We start from the raw sequence: 21,835 nt of genomic DNA, 5'->3' as shown, positions 1-21,835 counted from the left end.
TTATATGTTATCTATGGTGCTTTTATACCACAAAGACAGGGTTGAATAGTTGCCACTGAGCTCTCATGGCCTGCAAAGCCTAAAATATTTACTATCTGGCTCTTGAGGGAAGAAATTTGCCACCCCCTTGGGGGCTGACTGAATGAGACAAACCTGGGTCCCTGAGTGACTGTGTGGAGCAGAGCCCATCTTTGCCATTTTCCAGGCCAGTTTGTGTTATTAAATGGTGACATGACAAATAAACCTTGACTATCTTAAGCCACAGGTATTTTGGGGGGTTGTTTACTAACATCATTTAATTAAAAAAAAAATAAGACATTTTACATAATAAATATGACAGCTAACATTTATTGGGCATTTTTATCAGATACTGTTTTATATGCTTCTATATTCACTTCTCATGACAGCCTTATGAAGTATTTACTTTTAAAGACCATTTTACAGATGAGGAGTGGAAGGCTCTATAATTTGCCCATGGATTCATTTGGTGAGAGGGAAGCTCGGATTCATACTAGACAGCCTGGCTCTAGCATGCAGGCTTTAATCTCTGCTCTTTTCCCCATATTTATAGGACTTAACAGTTTCCAGTGCTATCTTATTTGATTCCCACACAGATTTCTATAGGACAGATTGTATTATTATCGTGATTGCTCAGGTGAGGAAACCGACCTAGGGAAGAGAGGTGTATTGCCAAAGTTTACTTGACTACCAAGTGGAAGAACTCTACCCTGAACCCAGAGATTCTGACACCAGATCATGGGCTCTTTTGACTCTGCCTCAAGGACTCTGGTGGACTTAGCAATCCCTCCATGTTTGAAGCAGTGTTTTCTTTGGGTCTTGGTTTACTTTCAAAACGCACCAGCCTGTCAGACTGCAGTTGGACATTAGCCCATCCGTGAACAGTCACCATAACAACATAGACATATGGAGGAGAATGTGGGATGGGCAAAAATCGATGCCAGTCTAGGAGAGGACAGAGTTTTGCAAGGAGTGGGGGTGGGTCGAGGAACTCCTCTGGGTATGTAGACACAGACTGAAAATGGGTAAGAGAGACACTATCCTGTGTCTCTCTTTAAGATCCTAACTCACCCTGGACAACACCTCTTACCAACTTAGCACAACCTCTCCTAACTCTATGGTGCTTTTAGGATGTGTTCTTAAGACATGATTAGGGGAGAAGATGCTTATTAAAACCACAGATTCCTGAGAGTACCCAGGATCTATTGCGTGAGACTCTGGAGGGAGGTCCCAGGAATCTGCATTTTAGAAAACCAGCAGTGTAGATGATTCCGATGTATATTCATAAAGCCTGAGAACCACAGCCATAGGCAGTCACAGGAAATGAAAATAATGTTCAGCTTTTGTTCCTTCCTTGCAGTCAGGTAGCAAGCTGACTCAGAAAAGACAAATCCGTGGATGAATAATTCTGCATCAGGAAGGTCTCCATTCTGAACAAGAGGGTGAGAGGACTCTGAGTAGGGTCATTCTCTGCCTTCCCTTTTGCTGGACAGAAAATCCATGAACTCTATGACTTCTCTTCTCTAGACTATCATTTTTAGAGAGGAACCCAGTATGGCATCTCTGTTGTGGGGTATCATATTTTAAAAACTGTTTCCCTCTTGTGATGTTTTATTTCCAGCAGTAGGGGTTGGGGCCTTTCTGCTCTCTTCTTGTGCAAGGCAGATAGAGGGAGCAGAGCCAGGAGAGTTTCTGGGCCACCACTCGCCCTTTAGTCTCATTTCTGCCCGCCATCTACCAGCCCATGCTACTTGGTGGTGTATGTAATGGAGACTTCCTCTTCCTTGCTGAACTCAAGACTTGCAGGATATGAAGACAGTACATTCCCAAGAACATAAGCTTTGTCGACTTCTGGGTATATCCATTGTTCGGAAGGTGATTGGAGGATGCACATAATCTGGAGTGAGCAGTAAAGGGGTGGGAGTGAATGGGCATATGAATCCAATGAGAGAATGATACACGTCTTTGGCACAGTGGACTCCCCTGCTAGGCCTGGAAGGCACAGACAAGCCAATGGGATGCATGGGCCATTATTTCTGAAGCAATTCAAAAATAGAAGAATAAAAATTAAAACTCTTGATAGGATATAAAGGGAAGAAAGATGCAAATGACATAGTATTCCTCCATGGAGGAAGATCGCAGCTCCAACTCTGGACGGGTGAGAGGAAGGATTTCCTTACCCTGCTGCTCCATGTGGACTGGGAAGCAAGGGAAGAGTTCTTAATGGGGCTGTTGGGTTTCTAAGAAGTCATTTTTCCTCCTCAGGAACCCTGTGATTAAAAAGTCTTACCCTTGCCCATTAGCCAAACAGAGCAATAAAGAATAAGAAGAGAGTTGGGTGGAAATCAAGGGTTAGAGGAATAAGACAGGTGCCCTTGGAGATTTCACTAGCTTGTTCTTGGACCAGGATCTCAGAGCTGCAAGGCCTGTTTTCCTTTAATTAGGGGCTACGAGTGGGGGCCACAGGAAAGCAACTTTGCCCTCAGGAAGCTTCTTTTTAATTTTATTATTTATTTATTTACCTTAAAAAAAATTTTTTTTTTCCTGAGAGAAAATCACTTTATTCTAATTAGTTCACAAATGAGAACATCACAAAAGGTGATCTAAGGAGGCACACAACATCCTCCCAGCCCCAAACTCAAACCATCTCAATGAACTTGTATTCAGTAAGAACATGCTTTTTCATTCCAATTCTGAAGAAAGCTGTAATTAATGATGGAGAGGCTTCACTGGTGGTTTTATACTTTATATATTCACTATTAATTATATTTTTATGCTAAATTAACTTGGTCATGAGAGATGATTTTCCGTATCTTCAATTTGAACTTCTTCATTAGGCTAATCCATTTGCAAATCTGCACTGTTTCAGCACCTCGCTGAAACCTTCACAAAGCTTAAGGTCACCCTGGTTCTGGGCACACTCCAGAAACGGTTTCATCTCATAGTCGGGCACACGATAGGTCATGCCATCACGGGGGGCTTCGGTGGAGGAAGTAGCGCTGAGCCTTCAAGGCCTGACATCACTTACCAGGAGCCTCAGGGAGCCCAGCCAGCGTACCAGCAGCCGCAGCAGCAGTTTGGCCCATGCCACTATGAGATGAAAAAAAAATGTTTTTAAGGAAGTTTCTCAGAATTGAGGATGTACACCCTCAGTTCTGTTTTATGGGTCTCCATTTCTTCTTTCTGCCTGCTGCCGTAGAACCCGAGAAGCGATGGTGGAGTGCAAGAGATGCATTTGAAAGAGCAACGTTCACAAGTTTATAAAGTTTGTCAGAGCACAGTCGCGCACATTTGTTTGCGTATTGTCTGATGGTTTTCATGCTATAACAACAGAATTGGAATACTTGCAGCAAAAATTACATGGCCTACAACATCCGAAATATTTATTGTCTGGTCCTTTATAGAAGGATTTGCCAGCCCCTCCAGATCTAGAGATCTCACACTGCATTTAAATGCTTGGTGTCGAAGGGAAAGATATCACTCTACTCACAACTCATTGGCCAGAACGGTCACATGACCCCCCTCAACCACAGGAGACCAGGAAGTGCATCCTACTATGTGCCCAGGATGGGGGATAACCAGAATATTTGGCAAACAGTATCATGACCACCCCAACAACCCACTATGTGTTGACCTCAACACCGGGTGCTGGATAATAGAAAGATAACACAAAATCCCTGATCTCAAGGGACTCAAGGAATGCCAGAATTTGGGGGCTGGGCAGGAGAGAGGCTAACTACAGAGTAGATTCCAGTGTCCCTCCTTGAAATTTGTAGACTTCATCTCATCGATATTACTTGAGGTCGAAGATGTTTTCTCGGTTTGATGATAGCCAGACCTGGGGACTGGCCGGCTTGGCAGGCAGAGTCCCCTGATGAACATTTATATCAACAATAGAAGGGTTGTTTAACAGGAATTCTTAAAGGAAAGATGAGATAATTTCATGTTTTGATATCTGTAAAATTGATTCTGTTGCAGCAGAGCTCTGCAGGGCATATTATTGTGCTGTCATTTTGGCAAAGATGTGATTCAGATTGGCAAAGTGTCTGGGAAGGGGAAATCCAGGAAGGAGAGCGAGAGCGGGCTGGGCCAGGAAGCAGATGCCAGGAGCCAGGTCCCAGTGGCCCCAGGAAGAGCGGGGACAGGGGCCCAGGAGCTTTGGCCTTGGAGGAACATGAGGGAGAGGAGGCTGCCGGGGGCAGAACCCGAGAGTGCTTGAGCTTCCGGTAGTGCTGAAGCCTGTGGAGGGAGTGGGAGCACCCCGAGGACGGGCGTGTGCATGTGTGTGGTGAGGGAGAGACATTTAAACATTGTAGGAATGAAGGATAAATTTAAAATCCATCAAGCAGAGTTGAGACAGAATGACAACGTGAAGAACATGAATCACTCTTTCTAGGGACCCACCCAACTGTTTGCAGATTTTGCAATGTATTTTTCCCTTCATTTCTCCTCCCTGCCAAGCTTATGCTGGACCCCTTACCTTCCTTCCCCTGCTCCTTGGACTCAGGCTTGGTGGCCAAGGGTCTAGCAGTGACCAGCATGTCCCCAGAGGCTCCAGTCCAGCATCACTGAGGCCTTGGGGTGTGGTGCTAACGGGGCTGGGAAGACCAGGCCCGATGCTAGAAGTGGAGGAGGGGACGAATGAGGACGATCGAATGATTTACTCTCTAGGGAAGTCAGGCTCTCTTCATGATTGCCATCAGGCTTTATCACAGAGGCAGGAAGATCATCCTGGCTCATTCTGGTCCCCCTGCTATCTTAGTGTGATGTGGAGGGGGCTGGGAGGACATCTCTTTATTCTGCTTTATGTGGTAGACGCAGGGTGGTCAATACAGTGGGAAAAACTGCGAGCCGGGATTGGAAGCCTGGGCTGTGACTTTTGAGTAGTGGTGTGACCCTGGGCCACTGTCTAGTGGCCACTCTGCAGCTCAGCTTCCTCACCTATGAAACGCTGTGGCTATACCATGAACATTCCTGCCCATTTTATGAGTCTCTGTTCTTGCGACTTTCAGTTCAGTCCCGGGCAGGCGGTGGTGGGATCTGGAGGGTAGCATTCTGGGAAGACGCCTCCCTGGGGCCTAGCACGGTCCCCAGTGCCAAGCGGGTCCTCACTAAGCACTGGTTGGGTGATCTGGATGCTGGGCCTTCTCTGAGCGTGTGGAGCACGTGGCACGCTTCGCACCGAGGGGCCGTGTGCGTGCCATTCGTGGTCATCACTGGGGTGTGTGGTTTGGAACGTGGGTGGGGAGGAGGCAGGGATTCAGGGGTTGGGCTCGAGGCTGGAAGGGAGACAGTAAGCAAATATCTCAAAAAGGTAGTCGCTTCGGGCCCTCTCATGGCAGAAGGTCTGTCCGCTAGACCTCAGACTTGCCGTGGGAGGTCGGGCCACGACTTCCTTCTGTTCCCTAAATCCTCTCTGCACATGCTCTTCCCTTTGTCCGTAATCCTCTCCCGCTCCTCACATGGCAAGCACTGTCCAAACCCAATATAATGGTCCTCTCCTCCACAAAGCCCTTCCAGTCTTCCGTGATGGGTTTCCGTGCCCCTACTGTGAGCTCACACAGCAACTGGCTGCCTCCGTGGTAGCCCTCATGGTGTGTGGTCAAACTGGATGTTTCTCCTGTGTCTCCCATGAGGAGGATGTGGACCAAATCCAGCTCATCTCAGTGTGCCCAGTGCCTGGCACAGCGTCTGGCATAGCTCCTGGAACACGGGAAGCCCTCAGTCAGGGTGGACTAGATGAGTGTCCTTCATATGCAAATCTGGCCACAGCCTCCCTGGCATGGAAAAGGAGAGTGAGGCTCAAGGACGTCAACAGAGGCCCCTGAGGCCGCACGTGCTCCCCAGATCCTGTGCGGATGCCCACATTAGGAAAGGAGGAAGGAACCTCTACACAGGGCCCCGTTCTCAGAGACGGGTTGCCTGTGGCTAATGCTGGGGAGAGAGTGTGAGAGTCTGGGCAGCAGGTAGTGGGTGGGATTTCCCCAGAGGAGTCCCAGGCACTGGGAAGTTCGTGAGAAGGATTCTTCCTCTTGAATGGGAGAGAACAGGCTGCTAGCTGTCTGGGGCCGGGGCCCATAACGACAGCCTTTGGAGTTCTTCCCCAACGCACCAGTACCCTGAGACCTTCATCACACCGCAGCTAATTATTTCTTGAACCTCTGTCTTCTGCACTAGACTGTGAAGTTCATGGGACAGAAAAATTAAGCCTGCTTTGTTTAACTCTGGATCCTGGCACTTGACACCCAGCCTGGTCGCAGGGGATGCTCCTGAGGTCAGCCCTCCTTTGCGGAGTCCCTACTGTGTGCCAGTTTCTGGGCCAGGCCTGGGATGTAGCCCTGGGTCAGCCGGAAGCTTTGACGTCATTAACCTCTTTCTTTTCTCTGTTTCCTTCGTCCCCACCCCGCCCCGCCCTCCCGCCCCTCTCCCCCTTACCCCTCGCCCGCTTCTTCCCGCGCAGAGCAATGTTCTGGGATGGTGCCCGAGATGCGTGGACCGAGCCCAGGCCGCAGGCTGCCCGAGCCCGTCCCCTGCCCCGCTGCAGGCGGGAGCCCTGAGCCCTGGGCCGCGGGCCGCCGCCGCCACGTCCTGGCCCTGCCCGAGGAGGAGGCATGGCGGCCCCAGCAGTGCGCCCTGCTGGAGGCCGACGCCTCGGACGAGGTGGGCATGCTGCCTGCCTCCCCGCGCGCCGCCGCCGCGGGCTTCGACAACTTCTTCCCGGTGCAGGAGGGCGAGGGCCCGGGCTGGGAGGGCGGGGCGGCCCTGGAGGCCGGCTCCAGCCCCTTCCTCCCCGTGAGCCCGGAGGTGATGAAGCGGCGGCGCGGGGGCCTCATCGAGCAGCGCGACATCATCAAGGCCCACGAGGCCCACAAGATGCAGAGCACCCCGCAGGCCCGGCGCAAGGAGTGGGAGTGAGTACGGGGAGGCGGGGCCGGGGACACACGGTGGGGGAGCGGGGAGCAGCCCAGTGCAGCGGCCAGGAGGATGGGGTGGGTGTGGGAAGGGGTCGCCCCGGGAGTCAGGTGCCTTTGTCGCTGCCGCTGGTGCTAAAGAGGGACCTGACCCATCAGGTGAGGTCCCAGCGCTCAGCCGGGACCTCATGAACCAGTTGCAGGCTGCGCGCAACCTCACCGAGGGCGACAGCTGTCAGCTGGGGCCATCAGGCTTGCCCTCCAAAATGTGCCTAGTTTGCTAAGATCTAGAGAAAGAACTGGGGTCTGTTTCACACTATGAGCTTCCCGAAAAGAGGAGCTCTATAAACGATGGAGAAGTCACCAAAACATGAATCATCAATCTCATTTTTTTCTTCTGGAATTGTGGCTAAACCACTCTTTCTAATGTCATCCTTGGGTGAATGATTACATTTTGGGGCAAGTGGTGGAAGAGATTGTTGCCCCCGTGGCTTTATCTCTGATCTTTTTGGGTAGAGCAAAGCATTTATGATCTGTCTGAGATTGCCTTTAACCCAGTTCGTGCCTCTCGAGAACCTGGGCTTTATTCCAAGGAGCCTGACTTAAAGGCAGAGTGTGTTTCATCAGATTCTCCTTCGCCGCTCCAGGCTTACTCCCCACCTAGAGGCTTTGTTTTGTCTTGTGGATGCCGGTGAACATCCTGCATGTTTGCACGTATTGTGGTCTCTATGTCTTCCTTAGGGTGTTGAGTTGTTAAACATTCTTAGGTACAAAAAGACGAACAATAGATGTGTTTTGATGGTGGTGGTCATGGTAGAACTTACTTATCTGGTTTCAGTGGACATTCTGGGTGGTACAAAGAGGGGGTAGATTAGCTGATCTCTGGAGGTTTTTTCCTATGGATGTCAAAACATTTGCTGGTTCATCATTCATTCATTCAGCGGGTCCTGATGTGTGCCGGGCTTCTGGGATTCAGAGCGAAGTCAGGTGTCCAGCACTCGACCTCCTCTCCTGTTGTTCACCTTCAAGTGCTGTTAGTCTTTAAAACCCTACATGGCTCTAAGCCTAAGCACCGTATTAACTTATGTTATTCCTCACGATTACTGTATGGTAGGTACAGTTATTATCCATATTTAACTAGTGTTAAATAACTTTAAATAACACTCAGATAACCAGTGTTTAATATGGCACAGAGACACAGAGAAGTTGCCCCAATAATAACTGCGTTCTTACTGTGGTTTGATGATTTGAACCTCTGGTTCTAGAATCCGTGCTTTGAACCACAATGGTGCAGTGCCTTTCTTTCCAGTTCCCACAGGATTTACCTTCTATCTCAACCACCAACTGAGACACCATGACAAGAGACTGGAGCTTGAGAGATTTGGGTCTAATCCCAGGGTTATTTAACCAGTGGTATGATGTTGAGTAAGTCACCCCATGGCCTCCAAACTTGAACAGGAGAAAGTAGGTGGCCATGTGAATATCATGCAGCTCTCATAGTTCGTTTTTCTTTGTATTCAGAAGTATTGTATTTCTCGGGGCGCCTGGGTGGCTCAGTGGGTTGGGCCTCTGCCTTTGGCTCAGGTCATGATCCCAGAGTCCTGAGATAGAGCCCCGCATCAGGCTCTCTGCTCGGCGAGGAGCCTGCTTCCCCCTCTCTCTCTGCCTGCCTCTCTGCCTACTTGTGATCTCTGTCTGTCAAATAAATGTAAAAAATCTAAAAAAAAAAAAAAAAAAAGAAGAAGTATTGTATTTCTCTGCACCTCTATCTTGTTTCCCTGAGAAGTTTCTGAACAACTCGAGGGCAGAGACTATCTCACACATTTTCCATGTCACCCAGTGCCTGTCCTATGGCTTAACTCAAGGATTCCGTCATACTCACTGGAAGACTTGCTTTACCATGGCTAGTGAAGGATGAGTAATTCTTCTATCTTTCTCTAAGTTAAACTTTTGCCAGCTGGGGGATAGAAAGGTCTTGTAGCAGCTACCTATTTTGAGTCATGGAAGACTGCACTTTCACCTGGGAAGGGCCACGAGGAGGTGAAACAGAGCAGACACACTGGTGGCTTGGGAGTGTGTCAACCTTCCTGAGTGGGGGAATTGAAGGAGGGGCCAGGGAGGTAGGAGGAAAGCAAGAGAATGGGGCGACTGGCTGGGTCCGTTAAGCGTCTGCCTTCGGCTCACGTCATGATCCTGGCGTCCTGGGATGGAGCCCCACGTCTGGCTCCCTGCTCAGCGGGAAGTCTGCTTTTCCCTCTGCCTCTCCCTCCACCCAAATTCTCTGTCTCTCAAATAAATAAATAACATCTTAAAAAAAAAAAAAAAGAAAGACAGTGAGTAAAGGGACAAAGAAGAGAGGTGTCTGTCTCTTCCGAAAGAAGGAGTCATCGTCTGTGTAGGAGGTTGCTGAGAGGTCAAATAAAGTGAGGGAGGAGAAGGGATCACTGGTTTCAGCAATACAGAGGTGACCTTCATGGGAGCAGTTTCAGTCGGGTGATGGGGCCGGGGCCAGTTGGAATGGGTTGAAGAGAAAAATGGGAGATGACAGAGACAGGGATGTTGCCCCACTCCCTGCCTCTTGGCACTCACAGCCTCCTCTCTGCAGCCTGTCTGGAGGTGTCCCTGGTTGATACCATCCTGCCTTTTTCCTTTACCACCTGAAATCCATCCTCATATGGCTCTACGTGCCTTAATCGGACCCACTTCCTACTCTTTGCCAGGTCCCCAAACCCTAGTCTTGTACCGTCTGGAACTCAGGTTCCATCATGAGAAAAACTCTCTACCTTCTGTCACCTTCTCTGGATATGGCCATTGCCTCCTTGTTCTGACGGGTACCTGTTACTCCCCCAGGAACGTGGCTCCATCGGCAGCTGCCTCACGTGGGGGCTGCTTCCCTCCCACACGCCCTCACACTCTTGAGCCTGGGAGCTGGGGATGCGTGTCTCCTTGCCCCTCGTGACTGCTTTCAGACCATGATTCCTCATCCTGTCCTAAAAATGCCAGCTATGGAGCTCATGTCCTTGTGCGGCAGCACACTTACTCCTTCTTGTAGCCATCTACAGCCTCCCAGGTCACTCCCCTTCTTTCCAGAAAGATTTTAGTTGTTGGTTTATTGCCTGTCTCCCATCTCTCCTCTTGCCGTCAGTCTTTGGTGATTTTCATATTCACTTAATGACCTTTCCTGGACTCAGGCCTCTTGGATCCCTAACCTCTTCTCCGCGATGGTCTTGCCTCCGTGTTGGCTGCCGAGACCTCACTTCTATGGCTTTCCCAGACCTCGTAACTGCACTGCTCTAACCTCACTTAGCATCTTAGTCTCTGACCACCGCCTCTTCTCTGTGCAGTCCACGCCCTCTAACGCTCCGTCCCCAAGATTCTGTAACCTCGTTGACCTTCACAAGATATCAGTCGTGTTACTGCTTTGCTGCTCTGCTCCTCCCTCATGTCCTCACTTCTCATTTTATCGAATCAGATGCCACTGTGAGCATCAAAAATACTTTAGAGAGAAAAATGGTGATGTCACTCTTAAGATCTCCTACTACCCTCTCAACCCTCTCTCCTGCCAGCTTCTCAGATAGAGCCCATCGTCAGGCAGGGGCGAGAATGCTGGATGCCTCCCAAGCTGGCTCCTGTCTGCTTCGTGCTCCATCATCCTTGTTTTCATCCTCAACTTCCTTGCCCCTCTGTTGCTCCATTATACTGGTCCGGCAGGATCCTAGCCCTGCTTAAACCCCACTTGCCACCGGTTTTCCCCTCGCACTTGCACAGCAGGACACCATACAGCTATAACGCGTACTTTTGTCGCTGTAAATTCGTGACCCCCTCCTTCAAGTTGGCCCTTGGTCTTGCACAGGAATCCCTCACGCTCTTTTAGAGATTACTTCACGTATTTTCTCCTTAGTTCTCAAACCCCGACATCTGCCAGCCTGTTCCTAGCTCATCACTGCAACTGCTTTCCTACTTCACTGGGAAAAGAGCAGAAGTCACAGAAGCTTTCAGGAGCTCCAGGCACCCCATTAACCACCCGCTGCCCCTGGACACCTGTTCTAGGCCTTTCTTCTGGTTTCTGTCACCAACTACTCATCCTGGTCCGTGTGGAGGTCTAGATGGAGAGCATAACGAGCCCTTTTTGTTAAAAAATTTTTTTATTTATTCCTTATTTTTTTATAAACATATAATGTATTTTTATCCCCAGGGGTACAGGTCTGTGAATTGCCAGGTTTACACACTTCACAGCACTCACCATAGCACATACCCTCCCCAGTGTCCATAACCCCACCCCCCTAACCCTCCCCCCCTCCCCCCAGCAACCCTCGGTTTGTTTTGTGAGATTAAGAGTCACTTATGGTTTGTCTCCCTCCCGATCCCATCTTGTTTCAGTTATTCTTCTCCTACCCACCTAACCCCCCATGTTGCATCTCCACGTCTCATATCAGGGAGATCATATGACAGTTGTCTTTCTCCGATTGATTTATTTCACTAAGCATGATACCCTCTAGTTCCATCCATGTCGTTGCAAATGGCAAGATTTCATTTCTTTTGATGGCTGCATAGTATTCCATTGTGTATATATACCACATCTTCTTTATCCATTCATCTGTTGATGGACATCTAGGTTCTTTACATAGTTTGGCTATTGTAGACATTGCTGCTATAAACATTCGGGTGCACGTGCCCCTTTGGATCACTACATTTGTATCTTTAGGGTAAATACCCAGTAGTGCAATTGCTGGGTCGTAGGGTAGTTCTTTTTTTTTTTTTTTTTTTTTAAAGATTTTATTTATTTATTTGACAGAGAGAGATCACAAGTAGACAGAGAGGCAGGCAGAGAGAGAGAGAGGGAAGCAGGCTCCCTGCGGAGCAGAGAGCCCGATGCGGGACTCGATCCCAGGACCCTGAGATCATGACCTGAGCCGAAGGCAGCGGCTTAACCCACTGAGCCACCCAGGCGCCCCTCATAGGGTAGTTCTATTTTCAACATTTTGAGGAACCTCCATGCTGTTTCCCAGAGTGGTTGCACCAGCTTGCATTCCCACCAACAGTGGAGGAGGGTTCCCCTTTCTCCGCATCCTCGCCAGCATCTGTCATTTCCTGATTTGTTAATTTTAGCCATTCTGACTGGTGTGAGGTGGTATCTCATTATGGTTTTGATTTGTATTTCCCTGATGCCAAGTGATGTGGAGCACTTTTTCATGTGTGTGTCGGCCATCTGGATGTCTTCTTTGCAGAAATGTCTGTTCATGTCCTCTGCCCATTTCTTGATTGGATTGTTTGTTCTTTGGGTGTTGAGTTTGCTAAGTTCCTTATAGATTTTGGACACTAGCCCTTTATCTGATATGTCGTTTGCAAATATCTTCTCCCATTCTGTCAGCTGTCTTTTGGTTTTGTTAACTGTTTCCTTTGCTGTGCAAAAGCTTTTGATCTTGATGAAATCCCAATAGTTCATTTTTGCCCTTGCTTCCCTTGCCTTTGCCGTTGTTCCTAGGAAGATGTTGCTACGGCTGAGGTCGAAGAGGTTGCTGCCTGCATTCTCCTCAAGGATTTTGAGGGATTCCTTTCTCACATTGAGGTCCTTCATCCATTTGGAGTCTATTTTCGTGTGTGGTGTAAGGAAGTGGTCCAGTTTCATTTTTCTGCATGTGGCTGTCCAATTTTCCCAGCACCATTTATTGAAGAGGCTGTCTTTTTTCCATTAGACATTCTTTCCTGCTTTGTCGAAGATTAGTTGACCATAGAGTTGAGGGTCAATTTCTGGGCTCTCTATTCTGTTCCCATTGATCTGTGTGTCTGTTTTTGTGCCAGTACCATGCTGTCTTGATAGAATGAGCCCTTTTGTCTACATTCTCTGTCTCTGGTTCCCTCTGGAAACCAGTGAAACCAGGCCTGTGACCAGTCAAGCTCCCGCCAGCCTCCATGCTGCTGAGTGTACTGGGTGGGCGTCTGTGTCCATCTCCCTTGACCTGCTGGCCGCAGCCGTACCACTTGTCCACTATCCCTCAGTTTTTCTTAGAACTCTTTTCTCACCTGGCCTTTACCACTCTCGGTTTTCGTCCTGCCTTGCCAGACTTTTCCTCACCTCTTTTGCTTGTTTCCTCTTCCTTTTTCCAGTGCCCCAAACCTGGGAGGCCCAGGGCTCCCTCCTCCACTGTCTCGTACCAACACTTACTTCGGGTGACCTCACGCAGTCCTGGACCTTTAGTGACCATGACGGACTGGTGACGCCCAAATTTGCACCTCTAGCCAGGACCTCTTCCCTGGGGTTTAGATGCCACCGGCTTCACCAGCATCTTCACGGGCACATCCGTAAGTGCCCCAGGCAAGATCTCTCCGAGAGCAAAATGCCAGTTTTCCTCCAAGTCTGTTTCTGCGGGCTTCTCTTGCTCCGTAAGTGGAGACTACATGCGTTCTTTCTGTTGCTGGGGCCGGAAGCATTGGAGTCAGCTGATTCCTCTCCCACTGACATCCAGTGCTTGCCAGTCCCCTTCAGTTTTCCCTCGAAATGTGTCACATCACATTGGATCACTTCTGCCACATCTCCCTGGTCCGAGTCACCTATGGTTTTCATTTGTAATAGACGCTTAAGTGATAGACACTTATATGGCACGTACTAGATACCCAGCACTATTCTTTTAGCCCCCTAAAGATTTATTTATTTATTTATTTCCGAGAAAGAGAGAGTGAGCACATGCGCCGGAGGCAGGGGGCAGGGGCAGAAGGCGAGGGAGAGAATCTTAAGCTGACTCTACATGGAGCGTGGAGACTGACACGGGGCTCCATCTCACGACCTGGAGCCAAAACCAAGAATCAGATGCTCAACCTACTGCCCACGCAGGCGCCCCTCCCCAGCTCTATTCTTAATACTTGAATTCCTTTAATCCTTATAACAACTGAATGAGACCAGGACTATTATTAACCCCATAATTGCAGTTGAGGCCACAGAGAGTTTGAGTAACTTGTCCGAGAGAGTTGCGGCAGCCACTGTCAACTAACGGCTTCCCTTTTAGAGTCTTTCCCCCACCGAAGCTAAGGATTCTTCTTTGCCTCTTTCTTCGTAAGATTTACAAGGGACTTGGAGAGATCGGACGTGGAGTTTCCATCAAGGAGTCTTCAGAAATTTATCACATCAGTCCTCTGCTCCAGCCTTTCTAGTGGTTCCTCATGTCCCCCGGAACAAAGTCCTTACATAGCGTGGTCTTTAAGGCCCTACGTGATCTCCCTCCTCCACCACTTGGACCTCTTCCCCACTCCCCCAGACAAGCACAGGCATCATTGGCAACATCCCTTAATCTCTTCCGCACTCGTTCTTCTCCACCTGCTCTGGTCCCACACCATTCCTTGAATGTGCTCGGATCATTCCCACCTCAGGACACCTGGCTTTTGCTGTTCCCTCCACCTGGAATGCTCTTTCCCCACAGACGTGCGTGACTCCCATTCACTTCATTTAGGTCTCTGCTCAGAGAGACCTTTCTGATCACCCCTTATAGTGTAGCATTCCCCGTTGTCCCTCTCTTTCTCTTTTTGTTTTGCTTTTATTATTATTTTTTTAAATCATAGCCCTTCCTGTTGTTTTACACACACTCAGGCATACAAAGACACACACACACACACACACACACACACTATACAGATATACAGATATCTATCTGAATCTGTATAGATGTATAGATCTACATAGATATCTACTAGATGTTTCTATCTATGTACAGGTACGTAGATGGAGACACAGGTACAGAGATATCTGTCTCCTGCCACTGAAGTGTAAGCTTCTTAAAAGGAGGGAATTTGTCTTATCTTGAGAATGTGCCACAATGCCTTGGATGTAGTCGGCTCACAGCAAGTATTAGTTGAATGAATGGGGAAGTAAATGCACTGAGGGGAATCCATACCCATTCTAGTCTGCAAGCTTCCAGGGAAAGGGGCTGAGTTCCCGTGTTAGCTGTGTGGTTCCGCAGGTTGCTGACTGCCCAAGGCCCTCCAGTTGCACAATTGGCAGCGAGGTGGGGAGTCTGTTCTCTACCCTCCTTCTGCTCAGACCCTCTGTCTACTCAGTGCACCTTGGAGAGACGGCGCCTGCTCCTTTCTATCCCCAGCCTTCTGACTTCTCCTGACTGACGTTCTGTATACAGGATCCTCCTGACACTGGGACAAAGGCAGCCTGGTCCTTCCTCAAGAACGGGTTTGCTACTGTAGGAAGTCAGGAAGGTTCTCTGCCAGCGGCCCTGCCGGCTTCCGGCTCCTGCCTCAGCTGCAGCCCCTCGCCAGACCCCGTCCTCCGCCCACACAGCTGACAGCCTACGGCACACACACCAGCTTTACGAACCTGCCTTCTTGGCACTGACTCAGGATTCTAGTGATGCACGAAGCAAGCTGGCAGCCAGCCTGGGAGGTTTCCAGAATTTTTTGCCTTTGGCTGGGTGAGCCAAGTGTGGTAGGGGAAGGACTTGAGAGGGTAGGAGGAGGCCTCGAGTAAAGGGTCTTTGTTTTCCTATGGACAGAGTATAGGTGATTTGGATGAAACAGAATCTCTTGTGCAGAATTCCGTTTTCCGAAGAACCTACTCAAAGGTTTCCGCAGGCCATTGTGGAAGGGCTATGAGGACCTCTTGGGGAGCACGAGCTATTCCCCGTGGGCTGAGTTTTGCCACATTACAAAGGCATGACACCATGTTTGACTCATACTTTCACAGAATTGCCTCCAGCTTACCCAGTGTTTTCATGTATACTGTCTCGTCTGACCCTTGTAAGGGCCCTGTGGACTAGCTATTATTAGTATTATTTTTTCTTGAGAGAGAGAGAGAGAGAGTTGGGGGTGGGGCAGAGGGAGGGGGAGAGAGAGAATCTCAAACAGACTCCATGCCCAGTGTGGAGTCCCACAAGGGGTTTGATCTCACAGCCCTGAGATCATGACCTGAGCCAAAATCCAGAGTCAGACGCTTCACCAAAGGCACCCCTGGACTAGCTATTATTATTCCCAATTTACAGAGGACAAGAATGAGCCCCAAAGTCAGAGGTGGTGCTAGGTCAAAAACCCCTTGTTTTTATAACGGCTGTTACCGCTTATTGAGCACTGGCTATGTGCTAGGTGCTTTGCATGTATTATTTATTCTAATGAAAATCACAGGTACCAGTATAAAGAGTAGAAATATTTCATATGGGACTATTATTGCATATGGATTTGGAAGAAAGGAAATTATGTATAACTTTAAAGTCTGCGTAGGTTGGTACAACATACTCTCAAAAGAGAGAAGCAGTATTTCCATAATCATAGTACTTATCACACTATATTCTAATTGCCTGTTTACATGTCCATGTCCTCCACTCGACTGGAGATAGCACAGAAGTCTGTCTGCTCACCATGGGTCTCCATCCCTTGGCACAGTGTCTAGAAGACAAGAGACACTTAATAGATATTTGCAAAAACGACAACAACAACAACAACAAAAACAACAGTAACTCATGATTTTATACCCCAGAAAGCTCAGTCTTGCCCCATATCACACAGTTGGCGAGGATTCACCCCGGGCTCTCTGGCTTCAGTACCTGCCTTATTCCACTGAGGGAGCATCACCTGTGGTCATTGCACAGGGGTAGACAAAAGATAGGACCCCAGTCATGCTACTGAGGGTTGATTCTTGCCTTGCCGCTTGTACACTCTGGGGTGTGGGGCAGGCTATAACTTCTCTGCATTTTTAGAGTGAAGACGAGTAGTAATACTCACCGCACACGTCTGTTGTGAACTTGGAGCATGTTTGCTAGATCACACATGCTGGTGTGGGTCCTGAAAATATTGGTGAGCCTCAGGGCTACTCCTGGAGTCTGCTCACCTACACGTCTCCCTGGGTAACCTCGGCCAGGCCCACAGATCTGCAGATGACTCCCAAATATGGATTTCCTAAGAACCCTTGACTCTTGTAGCCAAATGGGAGGCTGGCATCTCCACACCGTGGTCTAACCAGCATCTAAAACTTAACACGGCCAAAGCAAAACTCTTGATCCTCTCCTGACCCAACCCAGCCCCCCATCTCAGTAGGCGGCACCATATTGGCCCCTTTCCTCAAGCCAAAGGCTTCTGCTGTCCTTTATTACTCTCTTTCCCTTTTCTTTTGCTTCTGATCAGTTGGCAAGCTTTGTCAACACGTCTCCCAAACATGTTCTAAGTCTGAACACTTTCCTGGTGCTACCAATCTCTTCCAAGCCGTTGTCACTTGGCCTCCTAATTTCCATGCCCTCCTAATTGGCCTCTCTCCTTATGTCTTTGTTTTTCTATATTCAGGAATGTGGCTGTTCATAGAACAGACAGGGGCACTTAAAAAAGATGTAAACCAAATCATGCTTCTGTGATGTAGCTTCCCTTTGCACTCAGAGTAAAATCTGAGCCCTATCTCTGTTTGTAAAGCCTTGTAGCACCTGGTCGTCGGTGGCTCGTGACCTCATCCCTACAGCTCGCTCCCTTCCTCCCTACGGTCCTGCCCACTTTCAGGCCAGGCCGATGCTTGCTATGTTTCTGCCTTGTCCGTCTGCCTAAAACGTTCTTTCTGTAAATCAGTCTGTTAGTCGTCCCCACAGAGTCTCAAACAGACATCTGGTAAGTCTGGATCCCATCGCTCTGGGCTGCTGACTGCCTCCCCCCAACAAGAGGGGAAGGGACACACTGCCTGGTCCAGTCCGTAGCCTCAGTGCTGGGAGCCGTGCCTGCCATCTAGGCTCTCAGTGACTGGCTGTCAGTAAATGAATGCATGAATGCCGAGAAGGTGCCGAGTTGATGTGGTAATGATTCTGACCCGCATACTCACTTAGCCTCTGACAGCACCCAGGCACTGTCGGGTCTCATCTGGGGAGCTGGGGACACCAGGAACTCTGCATCTACACCAGGTCAGTCCCTGCAGTGTGGAGCCTCCTGGCCTGAGAAGACCCATACTGGTTGCGGGTTGTTGGGGCACTGTCTTCCTTCACGTCTCCGATCACCCCGACCCGTGTGTTACCCAGCCTGGCAAAAACATTCCGCCTTTCTGAACCTCAGTATTCAACCTCATTTTCCTCCTCTGCTGGCTTGTGGACGAGGACGGTCCCCTTTCAGACTTGTGATGAGCACCTGGGATACTTAGTCCAGGGTTTGCTTGTTTTCCTCCCTTGTGTCTGGTTCCTCCCCTGCAGGAACCCACCACTTGCTATCTACCGCCGGGTGTCCCAGGGCCGCTCACGCCTGCTGGTGCTGAGGCTGCAGCCAGGGCTGCGGTCAGCTGTGGACACCAGCGGACCCCTCGGGCAATGAGATGAGGACGTGCAGGGTGCCTGACACGTGACCCAGAGTCAGGGCACAGCAGTCGCTATTGGTATTATTGGTATTATTATTATTATTCCCAATACTATCATCATTGTCTAGGCCAGCTGCCTCACCGACAGCTGAGGGAACGAGCTGAGGGAACCCCAGTGCTGGCTAGAGCTGCACATGAGCCATTCTGATGGCAGGGTCAGGTGCTGCCATGAGTGACAGGTTCCGAGGAGCCGACCCTACAAACCCCACCTGCTCCTCCCCTGTGTCCCCCCAGGAGCCAGGAGGGCAGTGACTCACAGTTTCATCAGCTTCCGTGCCACACCCACAGCACAAACCAGTTACCCCGGGAAACAAATGTCCCAACCTTGAAGCTTTCCCCTTGGGTTTGGAAAGCAAGTGGCCGAGCTCCCGAAAGACAGCTAACCCCATGCAGATCTCGGGGGACTGAGTGGGGCCATCATCCCGCATGTTGCCGCCTGCTGGTAAAAGCAGCAGCAGTTGGTTACTGGAATGCTAGTGTCTATAGAAATGTCGTTGCCAGAAAGGCGCGCGGGCAGAGATTGCTCAGTTAAACAGAAATGCCCTGTTGACTGATCTGGTGTTTTAATACAATTTAGATTTGTATGCGCTTGGGAGGGGCAGGAATTCTTGAGGTCACCGCTGTTCCCACCACTCCCCACGGCCTTAGACCGGGCTAGTTCAACTATCAACCGTGGTCACCCAGGGCCCGAGGGCGCCTGACTTTGTAGCCCTGCTGACTCTCACCCCAGTGCTTAGAGATAAGGCATTCTAGGCTGGTCGGCTTGTAGTATGCCAGACTCGTCCACACCGGAACATATGCCAACGGAATACAGAAATCACGAGATTTCAACACACTGAGCTCTCCCTAGCCAGCAACACGTTTGAAAGCCACAAGCCAAGTAGGGACCTAAGCGTGTGCCCTGCCTGTCTGGAATTCTGAGCAGGACAGGGAGAATCCAGAGAGCTGGGCTTCTCCTGGGAATTGACACGATTTGGGTGTCTCTGTCAAGATCTAAGATGGGCCCTTTGGGGAAAAGTCAACATACAGCCTTGATTTTTTTTTTTTTTTTTTTTTTTTTTTTTTGGTCTGTCCTCCAGAGATTTGAAAATAAGTGTCTCTTTCTAGGTCCGGTCTCTAGTCACTTTCTTTTTCCTACATTTTTCTCCTGCAGTTCTCTCAAGGCTTCCTCTAGAGAACAGGCTGTGGGGATATCACCACAGGGTGGTGAGCCCGAGCGGTGGGGTTCCTGTGCGGGTGCCCAGCCCCTCACTCCGTGCCTGGTGATGCTCACCTCTCGAAGGGAAAGAAGGTGCAGCTTCTCTGCTCCTTCGCCAAAGCCACTGGATGCCCTAAAAGAAAGCAGAATCCTTTTACCTCCTCCACAGTGTGAGGCCAGGAACCTTCGGGCGAAGGTTCCTCTGCTGTCCTGGCTCTTCCCTTCCAGGCCAAGCCAGGAAGGGGGCAGCAAGGGAGAAGAGTTTGTGACTCTGTAGGTTCCACATCCTGATAGGACCCCGGGGTCCGTCTGATGCCTGTGCTTCCCTGTCCAGCCCCATCAGTCTTGTCCCTGTTTTGGGGGGTGGGGGGACAGGCGAGTCGGTCTCCCCCTGCTACACCAAACTCGGCCACCGCCACTCTGCCGGCCAGGGTCATGCCTGAATATCTTCAAAAGGAGACTCTTCAACCTTCTGCACTATCTAGATCTGAACAGATGCTTCTCCCCCTGGCCCGAGTCTCCCTTTTGAAGAAAATGGGAAGAACAACGCCCTCTAGTGCCAGCTGCACAATTTGTCACACTCGCTCGTTCTTGAGATACTTTTCCCTGTTTTATGATGCCCTCGAGTGGTCACTTCTGTGTACTGCAGCCACAGTCTCTTGGAAGAGTCCCAGAATGCTGTGCAGCTGGCAGGGGCAGGGGCTGGGGCTGCCTAGGGGTCACCCAGCCTGTTGGAGGGAAGGACACTGAAACTTGAAAGCAGAAGGGCCCGAAGAGCAGGGTGAGGGCCCTGTGGATTCCGGTTTGCGTCCAGGGCTACCGTCTCCCTCTCTAGCCTGCACGGCCTTTCCCTCCCAGCAGAGCTCATCTGAATGCATAGCTGCAGTCAAGGGTGTTGTTCTCCTGGATGTGACGGGGTGGGATGAAGACGCTTGTAGAAAAGGAAATACTCGGTGCTGAAGAGTCGAAGTGTGAGTCTAAGCGCGAGCACGCGCACAGGCACGCGCACGCACACGATACTACAGTGATCCAGGCCCCGAGATAAACAAGACCTTTAGAAACGTCATCTCACCTAATTTCACATTTATTTAATGTTCAGGTGAGAAAGCAGAGGCCCACAGAACGAAGGGCGTCGCCCTGGGCCAAGCTGCGTGTCTGTGTGAGCTTTAGACGCTGCTGTTTTCAGTGGTGGCACCTGCCCTCGGTAGGAGAGCATAGCCTGCTCCTGCCCCGCGGCCCCCTCTTCCTCCTCTGCTCTGTTCTTGGCCCCTCTCTCCGCTTCCTCTTTTGCTCTCCAAAACCCAGAGTGGAGGAGGAATGGTAAACACAGGATCGGAGTCCTTTGGTGCCTCTCTTCGGTCCCTCCACCTCTTACCTGGGAACCTCCGTGTGCAGACTTGAGCAGTGCACGCATCCCACCACCTCACCGCACTGCTGCTGTCGGAGCGAAGCCTCGTTACCTACTCATCTCAGGGATGGCACATCCACATCCCTTCCCAAATCTATGAAGAAAACAGGGAGGAGTCAGGTAAATTCTCCTCTGTCCTTAGAGTGGAAAAGTAATATACAGAAAGGCTTCCTTGGGGACCATGCTCTTCCGGGCAGGGCAGTGCCGGCCTGACAACCCTGGTTCCGGGACACCAGCTTCTAGTCGGTCTTCATCCCCATCCCCTGGCATCTTAAACCTTCCCCAGCTGCCATCCATTGTGGTTACTCTCCTCATTCCTGTGCTTCAGCTGGGTAAAATCTGTCCTCTCTCTCTTTCTGGCATGAAAGTGGAGTCGGCCTACACACGTGGGTCTGCATGTGGCATTTGTGGTGTTTTTAAAAATTAACGCTATAGCATAGGCATCTTCCCCGGCAGTTTCTAGAAAGACGTCTATGCTGTCTCTGCAGCGCTGCACAGCATTCCCTAGCATGGGAGCCTCTGGGCAGTGGGCAGTTAGGAGCAGGGCTGTAGGGACCGTTTTTATGGGTGCCTTCGTGATGTCCGCCTTCATTTCCGCAGCGGAGACGGCCAGAAGCCGGTCGGTGGAGGAGGCTTTCCCACGCCGCGCCCGTGCCCCTTGAGGACGGATGCGTCTCCCCCACGGTGCTCCTCCTGCCTCAACCTCAAATTGAAATGTGAACTTTTGCAGTCTGTGTTATCTCTCTGGCCCCGCCTGAGAGGCCCCATGAATTAATGATAGGCCAGCAGGAAACAGAGAGATGGACTCACTAATCGTCAGTGTGCCCAACCTCTTGCGGCTGCTAATTAGCACGCCTACAGCTTTGGTTTTATCCAGAGCGAGAGCAATACTTCGGGGAGGCTCGTAGCTCAGCTCATGGCATCTGGCACAGAGGGGGGACCCTGGAACCTTCCTGGGTGGGGTGGGGTGACCTTGCAAGGGGCTT

General features: G+C 50.2%; 1 protein-coding gene across 7 annotated transcripts in view; it reads left to right on the top strand.

Moving 5' to 3' along the window:
* The window catches only part of CACNA1E (calcium voltage-gated channel subunit alpha1 E), a 501,197-nt gene that overhangs the window by 108,359 nt on the left and 371,003 nt on the right, over nucleotides 1–21,835 (top strand). For all 7 annotated transcript variants that reach the window (XM_045982501.1, XM_045982499.1, XM_045982497.1 and 4 more), the window contains exon 2: nucleotides 6,479–6,929. In XM_045982501.1, the coding sequence (XP_045838457.1) occupies nucleotides 6,493–6,929 (437 nt within the window). In that variant the 5' untranslated portion in view covers nucleotides 6,479–6,492. The remainder of the gene's footprint in view (nucleotides 1–6,478; nucleotides 6,930–21,835) is intronic.

Source organism: Meles meles, chromosome 17, assembly GCF_922984935.1.
Source record: "Meles meles chromosome 17, mMelMel3.1 paternal haplotype, whole genome shotgun sequence".
In the NCBI taxonomy this organism is placed as follows: Eukaryota; Metazoa; Chordata; class Mammalia; order Carnivora; family Mustelidae; genus Meles; species Meles meles.
The sequence above is the reverse complement of the archived record's forward strand: the minus strand, read 5'-3'. Positions and strand labels throughout refer to the sequence as shown.